General features: G+C 43.1%; 2 protein-coding genes across 8 annotated transcripts; one reads left to right on the top strand and one right to left on the bottom strand.

Moving 5' to 3' along the window:
- Nucleotides 1-1,982: 1,982 nt before the first annotated feature.
- Nucleotides 1,983-18,258, bottom strand: usp28 (ubiquitin specific peptidase 28). 7 transcript variants are annotated; one of them, XM_041242282.1, is made up of 26 exons: nt 18,088-18,257; nt 13,996-14,079; nt 13,750-13,873; nt 13,245-13,350; nt 12,969-13,131; nt 12,162-12,248; nt 11,619-11,756; nt 11,391-11,464; nt 10,863-10,939; nt 10,389-10,537; nt 10,069-10,196; nt 9,890-9,985; nt 9,567-9,746; nt 9,078-9,298; nt 8,736-8,806; nt 8,007-8,235; nt 7,233-7,439; nt 6,762-6,898; nt 6,108-6,290; nt 5,603-5,698; nt 5,043-5,221; nt 4,611-4,689; nt 3,984-4,066; nt 3,766-3,889; nt 3,196-3,391; nt 1,983-2,998 (listed from the first exon to the last, which is right to left on the bottom strand). In XM_041242282.1, exons 1-26 carry the CDS (start codon nt 18,133-18,135, stop codon nt 2,823-2,825), a joined length of 3,435 nt encoding a protein of 1,144 aa, XP_041098216.1. In that variant the 5' UTR covers nt 18,136-18,257; the 3' UTR covers nt 1,983-2,822. The 7 variants fall into 7 exon arrangements, with proteins under 7 accessions (XP_041098216.1, XP_041098217.1, XP_041098218.1 ...); XM_041242283.1 differs by having other exon boundaries at nt 11,391-11,461; XM_041242284.1 differs by having other exon boundaries at nt 3,984-4,063; nt 18,088-18,256.
- A 1,382-nt stretch (nt 18,259-19,640) lies between these two features.
- LOC121309387 (5-hydroxytryptamine receptor 3B-like) lies at nt 19,641-22,470 on the top strand (the record flags this gene model as incomplete). Its single annotated transcript, XM_041242281.1, has 4 exons — nt 19,641-19,774; nt 21,209-21,366; nt 21,849-21,893; nt 22,361-22,470. Coding segments are annotated over exons 1-4 (353 nt in total), but the record flags the coding sequence as incomplete, so codon positions are not given.
- Between the last annotated feature and the right edge of the window lie 138 nt (nt 22,471-22,608).

Here is a 22,608-nt window from a genome sequence, read left to right as displayed (position 1 = left end):
CGAGTCGGAATGACTGCTAATAAACAGAACAATCCCACAATCCAGCTTCTTCTAAACAGGATGTAGTTTTCATATCTGCTTTGCTTTGTGAGTGTGCCAAGTATAAACCAGAGCTTGCAATACCTCCCGCCGCATCCTCCATTAGCAGGAACAGGGAGGCTTTGACCATTAAAACAAACGTTTGCAGCTGTTTGTGTTCTTTGTTTTACAGAATGCATGTTTATTTTTTGTAATCAACTTCTTGGAAAAAGAGAAAGCACAGAAATGCAAACACGCTATTACATATTAAATTGAAGATTCTTTCCTGGATCAAAACGAATGAAGATGAACACCAGGGATGGGTAAAAAAAAAAAATAAAAACACGTGCCATACAACCATGAATGGGGTAGCCATCAGCCTGGACTACTGGTTTATGACCTGTTTAAGGTTTTGAAATGCTTCTGGAAGGACGTTACTCAGTTACTGTTAGTCAGTAATATTCTAATTCCTTCAGGGAAGGAAATCTGTGCTGTATATCCAGAATGTTCAACAGTACACAGCTTTTTAACAGAATTATTTTAATTGATAACCAATGCATGTTCAAAATACTGTAACATTCCCAAATTTACAAACAGTGTCACCAAGTTGTGCATGAACACCTACACATAAAAAAAGGCATTTTTTTATTGCACATAGATCACAAAATATTTTACAGTAAAACTTTTTTTTAGTTTTTTAAAAAATGCACCAAAAATCCACTTCCAACATATCACTTTTAAAAAAAATATATATATGAAAATGAATTTAGTTGAATCTTGCCTCGCCGAATAGCACTGCATTCAAGGCACGATTCACTAAATCATATTGATTGGATTTCTGTTCTTTAGCCCGAGTCCAGCAACTTGAAATCACGCCTGCATGTCAAGTCGAGCGTCAGCAGTAACGCAGCAGTCCTCTGTTTAAATGTTTTGTTTTTTTTTTCTGTACAAAGACACTGACAAGAATGCACACAGGACTGTTGCTATACAAGGTGTGGAAAATGTGTGAAGAACATTAGCAGAATTTTCTGTAACTCAATTTACTTTAACCTTCGCACTGTTATTATACACCGTGTTTCTGGAGACGCATTGTAACACAACTGAAACCTGGAATACACAAGGGTGCAAATTCACTTTACATTCAAGGAATTTTTTAGTCTACATCAAAACAGGCAGCTGATTAAGAATGGGTGGTACGAGGAGAGGGGGGGCAACAGTTGTTATTTTAAAAAAGGCTTGCCAAATTCTTCTACAGTACCAAACATGGTAGAGTTCAGGAATTAAATGTATTCTTAAGTTGTTAATTTCTTAAACATTAGCTGTGTTTCTCAGGATGTAAAAATAAAAAAGCTTTCTGGTGAAAGTGTCAAATACACTTCCCTATGCAACACACAGCACAGCCCCCTCTAGTGGACATCGCAGCAGGCACAAGTTCACCAGTGTGTGAAATATATTTTTCAGCAAGACTGTAGAATTACTGACGTCTGGTTTCACAGACCCTGATTAAACACTGGTCTTGGAATACAATCTGCACAGAGAGACCGGTGTATAAACTGATGAGAAATTAAACTATATCTGGTCCAAACCGATTTCTGACCAGGGACATGTTAATAAAAAATCTCAAATGGAGATCTGAGAAACCAGATTTCAGCAGAATAACTGCACATTTACATTGCTGGGATACTGCTGAGGTTATTCAATCCATAGATTTACGTAGACATGAAGTATATGTAACGCCGGTAAGTGGTATAAATCTAAACACATTAAGATGGAACTAGTGGTAAACTGAACTGCGACATGGGATTAGTGTTTGTGTAGCTGATATGCAATATCCTCAGCGTAAAAAGATGAAAGTCAAAGAAAAGAAACAAAAAACAGTAAAAACAGAAGAAAAAATTGGATTACCGCAAGGAAAAGACAGAGACTGAATCTGAAAGGAAGAAAGAAAAAAGACAGACCAGAGATCAAAGAATAATGTCAAAGTTTTATTTGTGTTAAAAATACCAAGTGGTTTTCTGTCATCCAGTGCATCGGACAAGGGCTACAGGATAGACCTACACAGCAGCTGCTAGAGAGCATGGAACCAAAAGCAGCAGCACTGAAATCTGCAAGCCTGTGATTATGACAAGGATCAGAACATACTTCAAGCGTACAAAGGAGACACTAGCAGCTCGGTCACGAAGAGGCAATGTAAGCAAGGCACATGTCAGTAAGAAATAGGCTTTTTTAATGCTCTTTTTAAGGTTTGCAAACACTACTTGGGCATAGCAGGGAATATGGTGCTGTACTTCCATGCAGTGACTGAAACACTAAACTACAGAATGCACACTTCTTACAATCCCATTGGGGGTGTGCTAAAGTAATTCGTCCTTTATAGGAAAGCAATGTCGTTGTATTTGGCACGCACAGGCTCGACACTAGGCACCCACTTGACATGTCGTATATTCCTTTCACATTCTCCTGGCTCCTTTGATTTGCAATGACTTAAAAATGCAGTACTGCTATTTCGTAATGCAAGCTTTGTCTTTGAAATACGGGCCAGTCTGACAGCTCTTTCGTCAAGAATATCATGTGAAATGACATCCGAATATTCAGTTCACGTGAACATTGTACAATGGATCATTTCAATATTAACAAAGGGGGCTTTAAAAAAAGACAAATAGTTTAAAAACACACTTGCATGCAATCCAGGGCAGCGTGTACATGTCAGATCGAGTGCCTTTACCTTGGAGTCCGTGCGCAAGTGCTGACTGACTATCCCAAGCTGCAAGAGTCCAGTCCGATTCATATTTTCCATTAAAGTCTTAATTGACAGTCACTGGCGATGTGCCATGAATGGACTCCAGCACAGCGGCGAAGCGACTGCACAGGTCGTGGGGGGAGTTTGGCCTGATCTTCGGTGGCTCTTTTAGAATGATGATCTCTGCTGAACAGTCCAGCAACCTGGGCAAAAACTCCCCAAGCTTCTCCTGCAGAGTGGCTGCAAAATAGAAAAAGCTCAGAATCAGACCAGTGCACGATGAACAGAGAGTGCAGCCAGCCCAGCAAGAGATCTCAAACACTGGACACTGCTGCACGCAAGCATGCTACCTGCCACTGGGTATTCCAGCACTTCTACAGCAGCAACCAAGCGGCCTCGTAACGCAGGACCCTGGTGTGCGGGGCTCCTGCACTCACCGTCCATGTCAGTGCCCAGGTAGGAGCACCAGCGGTCCCTCATGATCTCAATGGCGTCCAGGTCCTCTTGGCAGATGTCGTTGTTGATCATTAGGTGCATGCAGGGAATGACCAGGTCATTCATGATGCTCATCCCCTCCACCACATCACCGTCCTCTCCGCTGTCAAACAGGCCTGCTGCGTTCTCATTCAGCTCCTGCAACACAAACCATTTTAACGACCTAAACAAACAGTGGCGGATCGGAAGTCTACGCGTGTTCACTTAGACGTTAGTCAAGCATTATACTGTAGTTAAAATCATGCAGGTCAAACACAGTGGTTAGCCTTAGTGCAGAGTTTAATATGAACTTAGAGGGAAGCTACTAAATACCACAACTCCTCAAATTTAAAATGGATATTTATGGTATGTCCCCCTGCAGGATGTATTGCCTCACCTAGGAACATCATATATATATATATATATATATATATATATATATATATATATATATATATATATATATATATATATATATATATATATATATATATACACACACACACATAAATGCTACTCCACTGGTTACTCACCATTAAACATTTCCTCCTATAAAGTGCAACAAGTGACTCCTCTACGCCTCTATTCTTCCCATTCTTCAGTAACGTGCTGTTGCTCTGGAAGGCATATACCAGGTAGGTCAGCGCTTCCCGAACTCTGGAGAATGAAAACACACACATTGGCAGACTGTTCTTTTGCACGGGCAAAGACTACAATTAAAGAAAAAGGATAAATAAATGATCCAACATACTTTCCATTCTGGTACTGCTCTAGCCCTGTTAGAAGATACACAAAAACCTTGCGAAACAGGCTGTAGTCCTCATGCCATTTCTGCTAAAAGTAACGACAAATACAGTTAAGTTTCTACCTGATGCAACTACATGCATACTGAAATCTGCAGTTAGGACCGGAAAAGGGTGTGCTGTGCTCTGGTCTGCTGATATCAAGTGTAAAGGCTTGCTTCAAGGGAGGTGCAGACTGGTCCGAATCTCAATTGCATGAAGTTGCTGATCTCGGCTGGGGACTCCCTTGCAACGCTGCATTAGCCTTTGCCCTCCTGCAGTGTCGGGGGGAAATCACTCTGGGGAGATTCCACTCCATGTACTTCAGTGACCCCCACCGGTCAGACAGCAGGCAGAGATTTCCCAGTCTGTCCCCTTGACTCCAGGGTTTATTAGCTTAGGTTTGGCAGACATAAATAAGCCATTGGCCTGATGGAATTCAACCATTGTGGGTTGTCACCATTGTGCGTGATCATGTATTTTAACTTGGGGTACCATGAAAACCTCTTTCATTTGTTCCCACTGTCCGCTGCTTAAAGAACCACTTCTCCCAATAGACAGATTTCCAAATGCGAGCAGAAAAAATGCAGCCTCACCCTGTACTTGTCCATATCCATGTCCTCTGGTCCAATCAGACGGAGTTTCGCACGAGCCTGCTTCATTATACTGATCGACCTGCAAGGCAAGACACTGGGTAAGTCATGCAAAAAAATGTACCTTTTAAACTGGCTCTTTGAATTAGCTGAACTAAACCCATTTACTATTTAAAGGTCATAGATAAAATGTTTCAAAGTCACGCAAAATGATCATAAATTGTCAGAATATCTCAATAATAATATTTTGTTTAACATCACCCTGCTGGGGACCGCTTATCCAATTCTGATCAAACTTGGTTAGGAAATGCCTGAGAGTAACAGAATACATGGGGATATATGGAGGAACCTGTCCATCTGTAGAAAGCAACGCTGGTTACCAACATAGTTATTAATTTGGGTTTGCAACAAATTTGTGTCTCTTTCAAAAGGCACCGTTCATCGTAGCTGAGGTTCCGGTCTGCAAACTGCTCCAGCAGGGTCCTCTCGATGACGCGGTTGGGGGCTTCGTTCTGGATGAGGTACACCAGGACGTGCTGGAGACGGGGGTCGTTCTGGGGGCTGGCTCTCTCCTGGGCAAGCAAGTAGAGCCGGGAGTATTCTTCATGGAACGCCTGGGAAGAGACGAAACCAAAACCTGAAGGAAGGGTTCGAGGGATAGAAACTAACCTCACAGGCCACGGATCAACAACTTCGAGGATTTAAAAACAAAACAAAAAAAAAACACCCACACTTAGTAATGACAAAACCGCCTTTGTTTTTAGATTTAAGCTACTGTTTTAATAAAAAGGAAAAATGTATGCAATTAAGCGCTCAATCTTTTGATTTAAACTTACTATGCTAAAATGAAGAATCAAGGTATAAATTTAAGTATGAGGGGAAGATCATTCCAGGACAAATGTGGCCAAAAAAAAAAGCTTAATAAGATGATTACATCTACAAACAGTTATTATAAGTGTATGCAAGCCACTGCGAATAAGACTAAATCTAAATACCTTTATGAGAGCAGCCTCGGGCCCGTCCTTATCATAGACCTCCCTAGCCTTTGCTATAGCCAGGATGACCCCCTGCATGGCTGGAGTTAACATCATCTGCCACAAGGTGGCGACAGAGAGAAAAAATGGAAAGAAGACAGCGTGTGAAACAGAAAAGGAACCAGCCAGAGAAACCAGATGTTCAGTTACCCCACTCCCCATCATTTCATTAGAATTAGAAAGGAATGTTCACAGAAGTGAAACAAATATATAACGCCAGTTCTTGCTCTATAAAGCAATAATTAGCTCTTCCCAAATGGCACACTGTTGTACTCGGATCACATGCAACCTGCAGGCATTCAGACTGCTCTGCTTAGGCAAGCACAGTGTTATGGTTCGTCTAAAAAACAATTCCACTGCAGCATGCACAGCTGACGTACTGAACAGAGGAGAACGCTTTTCAGGGTACAACTGGCATGCAGAAACTGGAGACCGAGCCATGAAGTGGTGGGTATCGGGCTTGTACCTCCTCATTATACCCGTCTGCGTCTGAGCGCACCAGAATCCTGCCCACACTGGGGATCTCCACCTCAGAGACCTGGCTCTCAGCCTGCTTATCACCCTCCTCGGGGGGCTGATCCTGTGGCTTGGAGTCAGCCCTGGCTTCACACTCCACAGTGCTGCCCACAGCCTCACGCTCTCCATCGGACTGCAGACAGGGAAACGGAAGGCAAGAACAGTGCAGAAAAGAACAGGAGGGATGCGTTAAATAGACTAAAAGATGAAGAAGGAGGAGGAGACAGGATTGTCAAGAGGAAAACAAAAAGGTAGAAGATAAATATAAAAGCTCAGAAATCAGGAGGAACGGTTCAGTTCATTTTCAGGAGGCACTAGAATGAACAATAGGGGGGGTAAGAATCTTGCATTGCTGCAATTATTTGAGAGAGGCACCGATACTCGCAGAGATGATCGTAAGCTATATAAAGCCGGTCTGCTCATTATGAAGTGCTTCTGAAGTCATCCACTTCTGGAATGTTAAGTGAACGAAACAGATCCAATGACCACCGAACCGCAAGGGCGGCCTCAATGTGTGTAACAATTTCTGAGAAGCACCTGGCAATGCAGGGAGAAGACGACACGGGGTCTTGATGTCAGTGTTTATGGGTGACACATGACTTACCTCTGCGAGTGCAGCCTCCACTCCCTTCTTCTCGTAGCAGTCAGCTGTCTTGGCGATGGCCTGGGCGGTCTGCTGCTTGGCTATAACAGCATGCTCCGACGACAGAGACCGCGAGTTCTGCTGGCTAGGGGCGGGTTCTGGTAGAAATGGAAACGAGACATGCAACTGAAATCAAACATCATGCCAGCCTAGTAAACAAAACTCTTATGGCCAGGAAACTAAAAGAAACCACACACACACAGGAATTATCAGCTAATCCCTTTGCAAACAGACAAAAACTCCACATGATCCCGTGTGGATACTACAAAAGTTAAACTGCAGGTTGCATTACTTTGAGCCTGTTCACATAGCTGTTTGCAAACGTGAATTAATAAGGTGATGAAGCAATGCAATGCCTGCGCTCTATTCTGTATCGATTTCATACTGTGCAAGAGGAGCAATTCAGCTGGACAAAAAAATAAACTGACTTGCCTTCAGCCACTGTTGTGAAGGAGACTTCCTCTGTTTCTGTGATGGCTACAGACGGCTCCTTCTGCGCAACCTTGCGGAACTGCTCCTCCTCCCACTCCTCCACTTCCTGTTGGAACCAGCGGTTGTCCTCCTGAACGTAGCGTCTCAGGATGGGTGGCAGGGAGTCCATCCCCTCCAGGACCTGCCCGGTCTCCATATCCATGTCCTCTGCAAAAGACAATTTGGTTTTTTTCTATCTTCTAGCACACACCTGCATAGACAGCGGTCATTTGAATTCAAGGGTAACTGCATCACACTGCACCACCAACTTGCTACGAAAGATTTCAACTTGGCAGGACAGGTTTACTACGTACTACCATTACTCTGGGGTACTTATCTACAGTAATTCACAGTGTCAAGAACTCATGTGAACAGCATTTAGACTGTTCTAGTTTAACAAATTACAACCACGTCACATATTCCAGTAACTTTAAAATAAGCGGAGTGGGCAAGCTGGTTGACACTTGGGGCTCAGCAGAGACGTCAAGGGTACAGAGTCAGAGAGAGAGACGTCAAGGGTACAGAGTCAGAGAGAGAGACGTCAAGGGTACAGATTCTGAGGTCCAGCGGACATTAGGCCCTGGTCTTCATTTGCTTTTAGGATCATGTCGTTCACTCATATACCATGCCCATTCACCAAAGACAGCCTGATTGAATCAGTCAGTCATGGGTCCCTACAGAAGAGTGGTCCCAGGTCAGTTTCAAGCCTTTATTAAAAGGAGCCCTGTGCGTTACCTGCTATGAGGCGAGGCAGCTTGTCATCAATGTACATGAGGCAGTAGGCACTGGCGTTCTTCACACCCCCATAGGAGTCCCTCTCCAGCTCCTCCCAACAGGACTCTGTGACAGAGATGTCATTGTACTTGAGCCACAGTTTGCACCTGTGATCGCAGATGTAGGCCCAGTAATGGCCTGCTGAAGCCTGGCCTTCATGGACAAGGACAGCATGCAGGCGGTAGGGCACCTGCAGAAGAGAGGAACGAATACATAAAGTCAGCAGCATACGCAACGGACATGAAGACGCAAGAAGCAAGAGATCCGAAATGCCCTTCTACCATGGAGTCATCCACAGCTGTGGCCAAACGTTTTACATCACCTGGAATTTTAGAATCGAGACTTTAAAAAAAAAAAAAAAAAAAAAAAATACATGAACAATTTAGATCTTTTATTTAACATCATGTAATCAAATAAACTATACAATGATATTGCAAAAGTCTACTGGAAGCCACAATATTAGTACAGTATTTCATGCAAGATTTTGAAACTTAAGTGTGTCAATGACAGAGCACAGACACTTCGGTATTACCTTTACTATACGTGCATACAGACTGTCATGCGCATAGATTTACTGTTCGGTTCATGGTCAAGCTAATGGTCTGTGAAAGGCATGCATGAGGAACAGTATACACGCTTGACAGCTATCACAGCACTGACCCTGAGATCAGAAGCAACGCTGCCTGTTACCTGGCACATGCTGTCTTCCGAGTACATGTTGTCTAAAGTGTGGTTGATTCGGTCAATGCTGTCCTTCAGCTCTGCAGCAAGAACAGAAATACAACAAACCTGGCTTAAAACTCAAATCACCAAAACAGACACTGCAAGCCAATGACACACAAGCTATATTCCTTCCAGCCTTTGCTGACACAGGTACACGTAATGGATTTAGCCGATATACAAAGTGTGCAGTACAGTTATGGTATTCTAAAGCTGTGCTACACAAGAGCTGTAACCCCAGGTTATTACACCACAGCTATGGAGCCTGGGAGGTCTGATCAGGTCTTCTACGGTGTAGCTTTGCAGGCTCACCTTGTATGTTTTGCTCCACCTCTGTTCTCCAGCGATGCAGGCAGCCTTTGATGAAGCACAGCTCCTCCTCGGACACTTTGTGGGGGGCCGGGTGAGGGGGGGTGTCCATGGGTGGTCTGCACTGCGTGAATGGCTTGTAGACAGGGGTCCTCTGGGGTGGTGGCGACATGGGCGCAGAGTTTGAACTGTCAGGTGGCCCTGAATTTTCTGTTTCTGAAGGACTAGAACAAAACGCAGACATGAAGTCAAATACAAACTGATCTTGCTTTTACACCCCTCAGGTTATCTGAAAATAGAGAGCCTTTTATTTGCGTCATTTCCAAATTCCTTTCAAAGCTTTGTGGACAGTCAACTTGATGGCACTGTATCATTCTTTTGTTTGTCCAAATAAACAGAAAAACAGAAACTAGAATCCATCTGGGTTTAGGCATCTCAACGTCCTTCTTTCATGGCAGAATGTAGCGACACTCCCTCCCTAGGACTCCTTACCTTGTCTGTTCGTTTACAGGATCTGTGGGTGTGCTCAAAGTGGTAGTGGATGCTGGGGAGGTCACTTTAATATCCTGAGTGGGAGAAACACTGGTGGGCTTTGTGGTTGCAAACTCCAGGATGTATTGCAACATGTCAGCCAACGGGTATTTGTTTGGCCCTGAGCCGTAATTGAGGTAGCTGAATGAATAAAAAAAGAACAGGCGAAGGTTTTGTCCGTTGTTTCTGACCTCTCAATCTGCTTAATGTGAAGTATAAGAAGGTGGAGAAATGGACTGAATTACAATACAAGTGCTCCTGTACAAAGGTAGCAGATGGCCTACCTCTCTAGCTTCTGCTGCAGAACAGTCACCTGTTCCTTCAGCTTCTTCACCTCCGCTCTCTTGTCCTGGATCTTCTCCATGTTCTTGTAAAGGTACCTACATGCCCAAAAGATAGTTTCACAATAAGGAACACTGCGATGCCAAGAGACTCCAAAAACACACACCTGGAATGAACTCACCTGTCCATGTAAATCACCTGCGGAAACTCCAGTTTTTTGTGAATCTTCTCTGGCCGTCCAAGAGACTGGTTGAACTCAAATCTGGACAGTTCAAAGGTCAACACCGGGGGCAACTCTGAAAACCACCGCTGGAAGAAAAGAAAAATTCTACTATCATGAAAACTTGAAACTCGTTTCCATAGAATTGCATAAAATTTCTAGGGTTTAATTAAATCTAACTCATTAGCCAGAAATAAACCTATTTGATGAGCCCTGTAAGCTCTGAGAAAATGGGTTTGCAAGTTCTAAAGATAGTAAATCAATAAATCTGCATCAGTTACCTGCTGGCCAGAGCGGATGGTTTGATCCGAGTGAAGAGCCTCGATCTCCCCCTCCACCATGGCGCCTTCCAAGCACTCATCCAGGTTGTTGAATCCATTCACCTGTAGGGGGTACTGTCCAAAGCGCTCGATGTTGGAGACAGTTTTACCTTGAAACAGATAAGCAGACACAGTTTACAATGAGCCATTCTGTTTCCATGGCCCAACACAGAGCTGTTTCGATCTAGAATACATGATGAACATCAGCATGACTTTACTATTTAGTTCCAGTCATGCAAATTTCATTCTTCACATTTATTCAGTATTTTCAGTGATTTCTGAGTTTAGCTTGGACACTTGTGTGTGTCAGCGTGCTCAACAAGGACTGGCAACACCATCTTCAGAAAAGCCTGATGACCAATCCTGCCCAATGGAAACGAACCCGCCTCACCCATCCAGTGTGGCATCTAAAAAAAGAAAAAGAAGTCAACCTACCGTCAAGGGTTCTTTCAGCCAAGAAGGTTCCGTAAAAAAGCTGCACCATCGGGTTCTCTTGCTTATCTTTGGGGTTACTGTTGGACACAAGACCGCATGGGACACAATGAAAGCCAGCAGAATCAACTACCTTTCCCAAAACCCAACACAATCTGGCATAATGTTGCACCTGCTCAGGTACTGTGCCCTCTCAGGACAGGTTATAAACTATACAGCAGCCTGGGGGAGCAGAGAAGGAAAGCTCCTCTTGCCGCTGCCAGTGCTCTACATTATTTCTGGATAAACAGAAATGAGTTGGGCGGTTTCCTAGCCCATGACATTTCAGATCTTATTATGATGTGCATTGTGCACTATGTAATGGGTTCGATTTCTTGAATGGATGGAAGTTTCTATGCTGAGCAATTTAGAAGTTTGTATACACCCTTCGTAAATCGCAGGGGGAATGAAACACATACAAATGGCAGATTGCTGCTACAAAGAGACCCACCAAAAGACCAGACTATTAATGGATGAAAGAAGTGAACTTACTTTCCATTGGCTGCCAACTGGAAGGCATCTTCCAACCAATCAAGAAGCTTGTGGGTGAACTCACTTACATCCTGCTGCAACCAAGATGGACACAACAGTTCATCATGCAAATTTAAAAAGAAGACTGCACAATAACATTAACATACCATGTCAATGCACAGGCATGCTCCACTTCACTCCAGCCATTGACAATGTACTTGCGGGCTAACACTGCAATGCACACTGTACCTGCTGGGCTTCGCTGGACCGGAATGCATCTTTCAGCAGCTCCACAGCGGCAGAGGGATCCACAAACTTGCGATTGGAGCCCACCATGAGTGCAAACAGGCAACGGAGCTCCTGCATGAAGGCAATGTTCCTCTTCTCCTAGAGAAACAAACCGAGAGAGAGAGAGAGAGAGAGGAGGGCTTAGTAGAGAACACCATGCAAGACCATTAAATTGCAAAGGGAAGGTTTAATAACATTATCAAAGTAACAAGAATCTTTGTAGTTAGGGGCAATTTAACATTTTGTTCGGAGTGGTTTCTTGTTATACGCTTCTCTGAAAACGTCCCTGTGCAAGTCCTTAAAAGGGGGCTGTAGCCTGGAGCTTGGGAACTTGACTTTAAATCAACCACAGCACTATTAACACATATCTTTCCAATTAGGAAATGCTTCTCACAGTCTGTCTTCCAAGTTTTTTTTTTGGGCCATTTTATTGATACCAAAATGTCTGGGATTGTTTTTAGGAGTTAAAGCCTAACCCTGCCCCTAGCCCTCAACCCAACTCACACTGTGGCTCTTGCAGTTTTCCAGGACATTCTGGGGAAGACTGTAGTGCAGGACCAGCCTCCGGAAGTCAGGAAGGTGAAACAAAGACTGAAAAACAAAAGCATACAGTAAAACCGTGCAGCTTGGGAGCAAAGACACAATATTAAAACCTGAATTGTGATATAATGTTCCAAGCAGGGAGACGTTCAGGATAATGTAAATTGAGCTTGAATAACTTCGGATAAGAAGCCATCTCTATTACAAATGTGCAGTCCCAGGCCGGTTCAACCAGGCTTCACTCTATCCTCTTAATGTCTTCAGGTTTTCTCAGTCATTATCACAAAACCACAAGAGTAGCTTGTAGTAAACCGCTTCTCCCAATCTGGCTTGATTATAATGAGGACTGCAATCTGATGCTCCTCGCTGGAATCCAGCAGGAATGCTTTGTAATAAAATTAGCTTGCCTTGGAAAAGGTCACTGAAACCTGTCTCCGGTAATGGATGCCACCTTGATTTCTTTGTCCAGTCTCCTGGGCTGGGTGTCGGTCAGATCTGCTGATACAAACCTGCTTGTGGTTCCATTTATATAAAAGTATATTCTACTGCTATTAAAGCGTTTCAGCCTCCGTGGCTGCAGCCTGCAACACACAAATACCCAGAACCACAACTGCACAGTGATGTCATTGCTCAGACTTATCAAAGCAAAGGGAGGTGTAAAATTTACAAGCACACGTCGAGAGCAAATATGAATGAACCTGGACATTGTTTCCCAATGCGTCTCACCTGTATAACAGCACTGAACCAGCAGGTGTTTCCAATGCATCTCACCTGTATAACAGCACTGAACCAGCAGGTGTTTCCCACATTCTTCAGCCCCACTGGCCATTCGTCCCGTCGGATCCAGTCGGTGGGGTTGGAGCTGTCCCCCCAGGCCTCGCACCTTTTCCTTTTCACCCGAGATTTGTTATCAGCAACACTGGCCTCCAGAGCCCTGGAAGACCATGGTAAAAGGGGGTTAGGAGTCACAGTGACGAGCATGGAGACTAAGAGAGTACAGCAGAGTGGCTGTTAACCCACCCGGGGCTACGCAGCCCCACACTGTACCTGCTCAGGTCCTGCTCTTCTGCCTGGGCGCTTTGAGACTCTTGTAAACTCAGCTCGATGGCAGTCTGAAGGTCATCCTTGTCATTACCAGTCAGGTCGATCACCTCTGGATAAATAAAAGAAGAGGTCAAGGTTTTTGCAAGCTAGCTAGCAGCATACCAACAGTGGATAGGCATTTTACTTTGGATTTTACGGAGAGAACATATGGCCGCCATTTTAGATCACAGCTCAAAATCAAGGTTGCCGGTAGATTTTGCCCAAGAAGATCCCATAACACTGAGAACAGTATAGTAGATACTGTTCAGTATAGTAGAGGTGGAGGCTTGTTTTGTAAATTCATACAAGCTTGCACCACAGGGATGCCCAATTGCAGATCTTGCAAAATCTCGCTCACTACGTGACACGCGTATTTTATGATTATATTTTATTTCCTTAGCAAACACATCTTTGGTTAACAAGCTCTGGGAAGAGAAGGGAATGCTCTCCACCGTGCTGCGCGACGTACTGGTCTGTCCCTCCCTGCCGACAACACTCCCTTCACTATCAGAGGGCTCCACCGCTATGACCTCTGCGTCCGGGTCCTGGCCAGTGAGGAATCCGATCGCTTGCCTAATATCTCCATGACTAGCCTGGCGGAACATAAATGCACAAGAACAGTTCAGTACACTCCCCAAGCCAAGCATGAACAAAAACATGTAACTGTATAGCAGGGCTCAAGATAGGGCTACAAGTGCTAGAAGAGTAAGCAAACCTTAAGTGCTGTTTGCAGTATCTTCACATCCTGGGTACCAGTGATTTCCTGTAGTTGATTTATTAGGACCTGATTATTCAGATTCTGGAAAAAGAGAGATTGTAAAATATAACAATGCAAGAGCTTATATTTCACGACAGTAGAATCAAGTCCCACATTAGTAGGTTAAATATTTGATTTTCCGTATTTGGATACTTGTTATTTTCCTGTTTTATGAACACCATTTGTAGCATTCTACTTTCTCAAACAGCACACCTTGAGAGAGCCTGCCTAGTTTACTTAGCTCTATTTTAAAATGTTAAAATTAGGCACATTCTAGGGAGCTGAAGCCATTTGTCCCAGAGATGCATAAAGCTGACTGCAGGCCTAGGTTACAGCATTCACAGAGCTACTGTTTGATTCATATGAACTTCCAATATATGCACTCCCAAGCTTTGCATACCAGGAAAAAAAAAGGGGCTCTACAGGTACAACATCATCCAACAAGTAGAAACACATTGAAACATGGATTCAGTTTAATTACGAAAACGAAAAGTGCCTGGCTTTAACTCTCACTGAATGAAGCTTTTAACAAAATTGTCCAGGATTAATGATTACTGAATCTTATTAATACAAAGTAACCACTAGCAACAGCGGGACACTTCTGTTATCGTGTCTTTGGTGTTTTGTTACACTCCGACACACTGGGGTTTCTTACGCAATGCAGTACCAGGCATTCTTATAAACAGAAGGAAATGGGAAGTCCCTCAGTAAAGAGGCACAATGCACAGCCCAAGGCAGGGACTCAAACAAGATGGAATTCCACCATGTGTGGCTATATTCAGCGCTGCACAGCTTTCAGCTTTTCAGTCTAGCCAGACACATGTAACACCAACACAAACCAGCCTTTTAACATTCAAAACCTTTTCCTCACTGATTCATCGTCATCAACAATCATCCATTCATGAGAAGTGTGGCTGTTATTATTAACTTGAGGTCAATCAGTTCAAAGAGAAACTTCCACATCAGAATGGCGACTGGTTGATGTGTTTGCAATGTCTAAGGTTTATTTGAAACCACTTCCATAGGAAACCAAAACATCCCTTATAAAATGGTACCTGTGACTTTAAAACCAAAGTCAGATGCTATTAAAAGCAAACGGTATACAGCAGGTGGAAAAGCAAGGACCTCAGCTGAAGAGATGGAGCCTGCAGGAGGAGACATATATGGTGAGCTCGGGGCAGCGGGCTCCTGCAAAGGGTCTATTTTAAGCCACAGATAGCTCTGGCAGCGCTTTACATTTCTCTCCAGGGTGTAACAGTGCAGGGTATTTACTGTACTGTAGTTTGGAATCCTGGTCTGCTGTCATTTCACTTTTTTTGTTTTAAGGATCTGGTCCGGAATGGTCAAAATCCCAAGAAGTCCTGTAGGATCAAAGGACGAAATCCAGGTGTGGTTAAAACTCTGGTGGCGTTCTGCTGATAGTTAAAAGAACAGTAGCCACCCCTTTTCAAATCTCTAGGGTTGAGAAGGGGGTTCTGGAGGCACAGGCTAAGAGAAGGCACCACCGCCCTGAGCCAAAACAAAAACAGTATGGTCTGTCAACTTCAGTCCACATGCTGAAAACTCTCTCAGGCCCTGTACTACTAACCATGTGCTTATCTGCCAAAGATATGTTGTCTTGCCAGCAAGTCCCTCGTTATTATCCTCTGTGGCTATGGCTAGATAATGGAGTCACTCCCCTTTTCAGATCTCTATCTGGCCATCTGATTATGATGAAACTTGGTACAGACATTCATCAGCACTGAGGCTCTTCTCGTTTTGTGACCATGGACTCCAGCCGTGTAATACAGTGATGAATTGTACAAATGGCTTGGGAGATTGTATCTTGACAAAAGTGGTTTGGTTCACCTAGCCTAGGCACATTTCAACAGGGGGTGCGCTCTGGAAAAGGCATGTCTTGTATTTGGATCCTAAGGTATACTTTACTCTAATACTAGCAAACCCATCATTCATCCTAACAGCTGCAAGCTGCACTTACAATCAGTGCAAAGTGACATACTGCAGTTAATGTCAGGCATGGGTGTCTGTTTAAAAATAGGGTTTAATGATAGGAGCTGTCAGCCCGATGGGTGGTTCCCAATATAGAAAGAGACCTCACCGTGGAGTACTTTCAAACATGCAGGGTCCACTGAACCTTTCACAGACCAGCTCTTTCAATTGGAACAGGAAGCACGAATTGTTTAGGTTTTATGAAGAGACTCTCCATATGAAATAGCTAGTACAAAGCAAAACTGTTACAGTCACAAACAAAAGTACTGGCATCCCATAATTTAAGAAAGCCTGCCAAATACAAACATATAGTGAACATCCGCTACTCACTCATATGACAAAGACCAAAACACAGGTTCTGGTAGTTTAACAATCTTTATAAAAAAAGAAGCACAGGTAGCCAGTATTCACTAAATGCTTGTATTCAACAGGTCTTCTTGAATGATCTTATATTAAGTGTAAGGTGGCAACACTTCTGTCTGCGATTGTATGTCTGGTCTCCAAAGACATAAAAAGGCATGTTTTTTTTTTGTTTTGTTTTGTTTAGTTTAGTTGCATTTCAACGTCTCTTAACTTGTAGCACTTGAAAGCATTTATTTTTAATAGGATTACTACTATGAGGACTGCTGTGGTTCCAGACACACATCTTCAACACATTTATAAAACCATTCTGGCTTCAGTCACAAAGCAAGGCAGTGGGCCACTTACTAACAAGATTCTTTATTTCCAATTTTTAACCAAATAAAGAAATGAAAATAAAAGGCCTACATACAAAGCTAAAATCATGGGCCTGGACTATTAACAACCCTGCTAGCAGGTCTGGAACACCATGAGAGAATTCAGGTGAAAACCTGGACAATGTTTACCTTCAAGGCCCAGGTAAGCAGCCCCTCTTCGACTATCTGGCTTGGTGACATTAACACAAATCTACCCAATTCTCCTCCCACTCTGTAATGCCTGCTGACACCATGACCAGCCTTAATGAAATGCTATAGCCACGCATGTGCTTAAGTGCATTATCTAGGAAATGCTTGCTATTAATATGACTGGTCCCATTCCTATTCATTTCTGCCAAATTTAATCAGGAAGATCACAATTGGGTCATTAAAGCAACCCCACCATAACCAGTGAACACAATCCCATCTCAGATGAAACTCGCTCTGAGTACTGTATTGCATTGACACATCTTGACTAACGCGCTGGTTTTGTGTTAGCGCGTATTCTATCACTCTGCTGAGATTAGGAGGAGGCGTGATGTAAACACGATGTTGCAGCTGGCCACATTCTAGTCTTAAACTTGAATGCGTTCCCGTGGATTTGCAATGGCACCGTCGCTAAACACCTACAACAAGGGTAAAGCCGCAAAACGCACACGAGGTACAGCACCAAAAAAAAAAAAAAGAATCAGCACAGCCAAGTCACGTGACGGGTCTTTTTTATCTAATACCAAAAAAGTCACTAAAGAGTGTCAAAATCCGCCAATGTTAACAAAAACACTCGCAGCTAATGGAGAACGGTTTGTTTTTGTTGTCTAAACATAAATACTGATTAGAATACTCAAGAAACGAAACTCCAGCACAGAAAGTGCGTGTTTGCATACTCTTTTTAAATGTCGGTTTTAGTTGTTATCTACCCCGGGGTGGAAGGAGGGCAGTGCTTTTGAATCTCTCTGTTGAAAGGGGGCTGTGTTAGATGTGTGTGCCGAGAGACAGTGTTTCTGTGTTGACATTCGCCTGATGATGCGTGTTTTGAAACTTTACCTTCGACTCGGTTAATGTGATTAACAACAGCAACAAGTTTAACCCTACCCTCACCTGCCAGTGCTACTGTCGCTGTTAATTTAACAAGTGTACACGAAACGAGATCAAATCAAATGTGTGCTGTTTATCACTGATCACAACAAACACAATCACTGCATGCACAACCGCTGTGCAGTCTGCCTACCGAAATGTACGGCTTGGCTGCGGTTGGTCAAAAGTTTGTATTTACATCACTGGCTTTCGTGCTTTCCTGCTGCTATTCATTCAGTTTTTAAACCTCTCCGTTTTTCATTTTGCTCACCGTGTTGTCTGCAGTCCCCCCGCTCTCGCAAGGCAGTTCGGCTGTCATGCCTGCAATCCCTAATTTTCTTCTTTTCCTGCGATTTTGAACGAAACAGTTTCTCCCACTTTCACAACCCAGCCTCCTCCTCCTCCTCCTCCATCCATCCACCAGCCGCAGAGCGGGCGCGCTCCCTCGCCTCCGCTTCGCTGACGAGGAGGCGAGCCCGCTGACTGCGACGCGTGTCGTCAGCAGACGGGGGGCGGTGCCCGGTTTGCAGAATGCTGTCAAGCACACGTCAAAGATCAAGGTTTGCAGGCTCGTAAGCAAAGTGTGGAAGGGAAACTGTTTTCCTACCCATTCCATTAAAAAAAAAAAAAAAAAGATCCACCCAGCCCCGTGATTATTTAATTGACCGTTTGCTGTGTATAATAAATATTTAAGAAAAATTTTGTGCGTCGATTTAATTAATGATGCCCACAGGTAGGTATATTTCATGAGTTTGTGGAAGGAAGCCCAGCGAGGAGGCGTTTGCTGATGTTTTGCAAAGTTCACGACGGGCAGAGCTGATTAAACCCGGTGAATGCACCTGTTTAATTAGTTTATTGTTCCGTGCAGCGGTTGTGTTTGCATTACTGTCAAATGACCGGCCAGACCCGCTTGTGATGTTAGTTTACTCGTGTGGTGTCACGGCTCGGTTTGTTACTGTTTGCTGAGCGGTTCCCAGTAATCTGAGTTGTATGTACTTTGAAAGATGTTCTGTGCTGTTACTGTATAGCGGAGGGTTTTGAATTGCAGGTAACACGGTTCCCTGTTTTCTCATTCCAAATATGATAGCTATTTGTTTAAAAAAAAACAGTGCTCAGCAAATCATTACTTAAAATAGTTTTAGAAAGCTGTACCGTTTCATTGGTTCCAAAGAAGATAATGAAGCAGTAGAAGCTAAGCATTTGGTTATCTCTAAAGGTAATTTAATTACGCACTTTCCATTCAGTTGCTAAACTAGGCAGCTGAACTGAAACCATTTCAAAACCCGAATATGTGAAACCCATAACCGTATGCTACAGTATGTATATCCAGAAGAACGTGATCTTGCATTGTGTTCGAAATGGATTTAAATGCATTGCGCCTGTTTTAGAGTAAGCCTCAAAGTGTATTTCTTCATAAACGAGTTTCTAAACACTGACTCAACAGGGTTGCCCTTTTTTTATTTACACGCGTTGTTTTTTTTTTTTTTTTTAATCGAATTACCAAACAGTGCATTGTCTCCCCAGGGCCATTCCTCCATCACCAACTGAGCACGAAGTCGTATCGGTTTAATGAGAATTCAATCGACAGGAATACACCAAAGTTGAAGGTTGCATCCCGATAGTGACGCCAGCCCGTAAGCAATTGCTCACTCTGAGACAGCGGGGGTTGCAGGATTTGATCCGAACAGCAAATGTCAAACTGAATTATATATATATATATATATATATATATATATATATATATATATATATATATATATATATATACACACACACACACACACACACACACACACACACACACACACACACAATATATCGCCTCTTGGTAAAGCATCCTCTGAAGCGAGGAGTTCGATTAGGACTTCATTACGCACTCCTGAAAGCTGTGGGATACCTTGTACCCTTGTCCCCGACCATGGCACCTGTGATCTTGCTGTTGTTTCTCCTGCTCTCAGGTAAGGGTCTTTGTTCTACTGAACCAGGGTCGTTCTTTCACCCTGTACTATCTCCAGGACCGGTGTATTTATCTTCAGTTCTTCAATGGTCTCATCAGTTGGGTCGTTGAACGCGTCTTCTTTGGAGCTCGGTAGCAATGCAACATTTTAGGCGTCCCCAGCTGTTTGTATTGTTTTGTAATAACAGCGTTGTATTTATGAAGCCATGCACTCATGGTAAACGCATGACTTTGTGCGAGGCTATACAAAGCAGGGGATGTGATATTAATGCGTGCTGGATGTGCTGTTTAAAGCCCTTTCCCGTGTATTACGTGTGCCTCGTTTTTACATTAGATATATGGATCTGTTATGTAATGAACCTCGCACAAATTCCACACCCTTCTTAAATTTATTCAACGCAATCTTAAAAAAAAAAAAAAAAAAAAAAAAACCCTCCCCTTTAAGTTGTTATTTTTTACCTTTGATTTTCCCTGCATCCCTGTCAAAGAGTAAACAGTACTCATCTAGTGCCACACTTAAGACACACTGTACAGTATTTATAATATAATGCACTTCCTGTGCTCTTTTGAAGGCTGGTAGGTATTTGATTGTTGGTGTGATAATCTCAGTGGGTTTACCTGTACAGTATAGTGTGTTCTAGTGAAGAATAGTATAATACTTGTAGAGTGTAGTATGGTATACAAGAAGAGGTCTTTTAGACAATCTCATTTTGTATATCTGTACAATAGGTTAAAAACAAATAATACAATAAAACACACACATTAGGTGATGTAACTGAAACCCCAGAATTAGGATGCTGGTATTGTATCGTGGTTTGGAGGCTCAGAAACACTGAGCCATTAACCCTTTCCCTGCTGTGTTATTGAGCTGGTAGTTGTTTCTGACACCCAATGAAAGCGCTTCTCCAAACTCTCCTTCGCACGCTATTTCTGATAATGGAGGTGAGCTAATGTGTGGCACCAGCTCACCTCCAGTGTGGTCCAGTGGTTAAAGTCCAGGGCTTGTAACCAGAAGGTCACCGGTTCCAACCCCACCTCTGCCACTGACTGACTCGCTGTGTGACCCTGAGCAAGTCACCTAACCTCCTTGCGCTCTATCCTGCGGATGAGATGTTAAATCAATTTCAGTAAGTGTCTCTGCATATAATGCACAGTTCACAGCCTACCTCTGTAACGCACTTTGTGATGGTGGTCCACTATGAAAGGCGCTATATAAAAATAAATATAATGTATTAATTATTGTATTACTCATCTCGCCACCTTGTGGTCAAAAGTGACTATTACAAACTGAAGGTGTGAAATATTTTTGTGTAAATAAAAATCAGATGGATTTGCCTTGTTAAGCACTCATTTAATATCTGCTTTTTGCTTTAACATCGCTGGAATGCTAGTGGTCTGGTTTCTAAAAGGCACCCCTTTAACTTTCTTGCTACAGGAAGTATGTCTTTAGACATGAAGCCTAAAAAATCCGCACTGCATCAACTTACCAAAAGCCTCCTTCGGAATTACAGGAAGGGAGTCCGTCCTGTCCGGAACTGGACTCAATCAACCATGGTTTACATTGACTTCATTACGCAGTCTATCCTGGAAGTGGTAGGATTGCAACTTGCAATGGCACTCCTGTGCCACATGAGGGCACTCAGCAGCTTAACAGCAGCACTTGGCTGTGCTGTATTTTTCCATATGTAGTATTTATGGTACCAGCCCATAGCTGTCAGAAATGTCAAGCATGCATTTAAAAAAAAAAAAAAAAAAAAGACTTAAGTACTTGCATTGGGTGCTGTATTTATCACATTAGAAATTCCCTGGATTCATGCAGCATTTCTATAGCTGTGTCCTTTATGTATGGCTGTTTCAGTACGATTTATATGCTATCTGTTATATATTTGACTTTACAGAACAAAGTTAATCCCTTTTGCTTATATGACAAATCCTTATTTTGAATTCTCCTCCCCCCCAAAAAAGCAAGACTCTATTCCAAGATAATCAGGTTCAAATAGCATACACTTTCATGCATTGCCCAACTGCAGAAATGCATCTGTAACATTGCAATATTATCTCTCTCTCTCCCATAGGATGGACAGAACCAGAAAGTGACCTTAAGCGTTTGGTATCGTCAGGTGAGTAGACACTCATTGAATATCCTTTGATTTTGCTCGTTTTTAATTACTACTCACCTTTAGAGAAAAGCAATATTCATCATCATCAGTTACTATCTGACTTCATGTGCACCAGGACAGTTCAGGCTTTTCAACTCGCATCACAGTGCATTCTGGTACCTTTTACCTGTCTCGGGTACCTTTCACAGCAGGACTACACTTCCCAGACTGCATTGCAGTGGGAGTTGAACTGTCCTTGAGTACATGGAGTCACGTGGTAACCCTAGATGAGAAACAAACAACTCTGGAGTGCTGAAGCACTCTTGAATTTTTAATACTTGCTTGTTTATCTTCAGGCTAGCTTCAGGTGTTTGTTTCTCTCCTTTTGAAACAATACAACGCGACTACACTGACTGCACACTCTGAGGACACAGCCCATTGCGTTCTCCCTTACGTGTTCACACTATACAGCATGTTTGTACTTTCAGATTTGGAATGATGAATTTTTAGTTTGGGACCCCGCAGAATTTGACGGAATCAATGAAATCTCCTTGTCTTTTGACGCCATCTGGGTTCCTGACATAATCATCAGTGAATTGTGAGCGTTCCATTGATCTTCATGTCTTCCTGGTGGGGGGGAAACGTTTGGAATACAATGTTCGGTTTCATTACCAGTAATCCCACTCTGTAAAATCTTGCCTCTATTTTCACTGCTCAGTGTGGATGTGGGGAGCTC

This window comes from Polyodon spathula, unplaced genomic scaffold (assembly GCF_017654505.1).
Source record: "Polyodon spathula isolate WHYD16114869_AA unplaced genomic scaffold, ASM1765450v1 scaffolds_1255, whole genome shotgun sequence".
NCBI lineage: Eukaryota > Metazoa > Chordata > Actinopteri > Acipenseriformes > Polyodontidae > Polyodon > Polyodon spathula.
The sequence above is the reverse complement of the archived record's forward strand: the minus strand, read 5'-3'. Positions and strand labels throughout refer to the sequence as shown.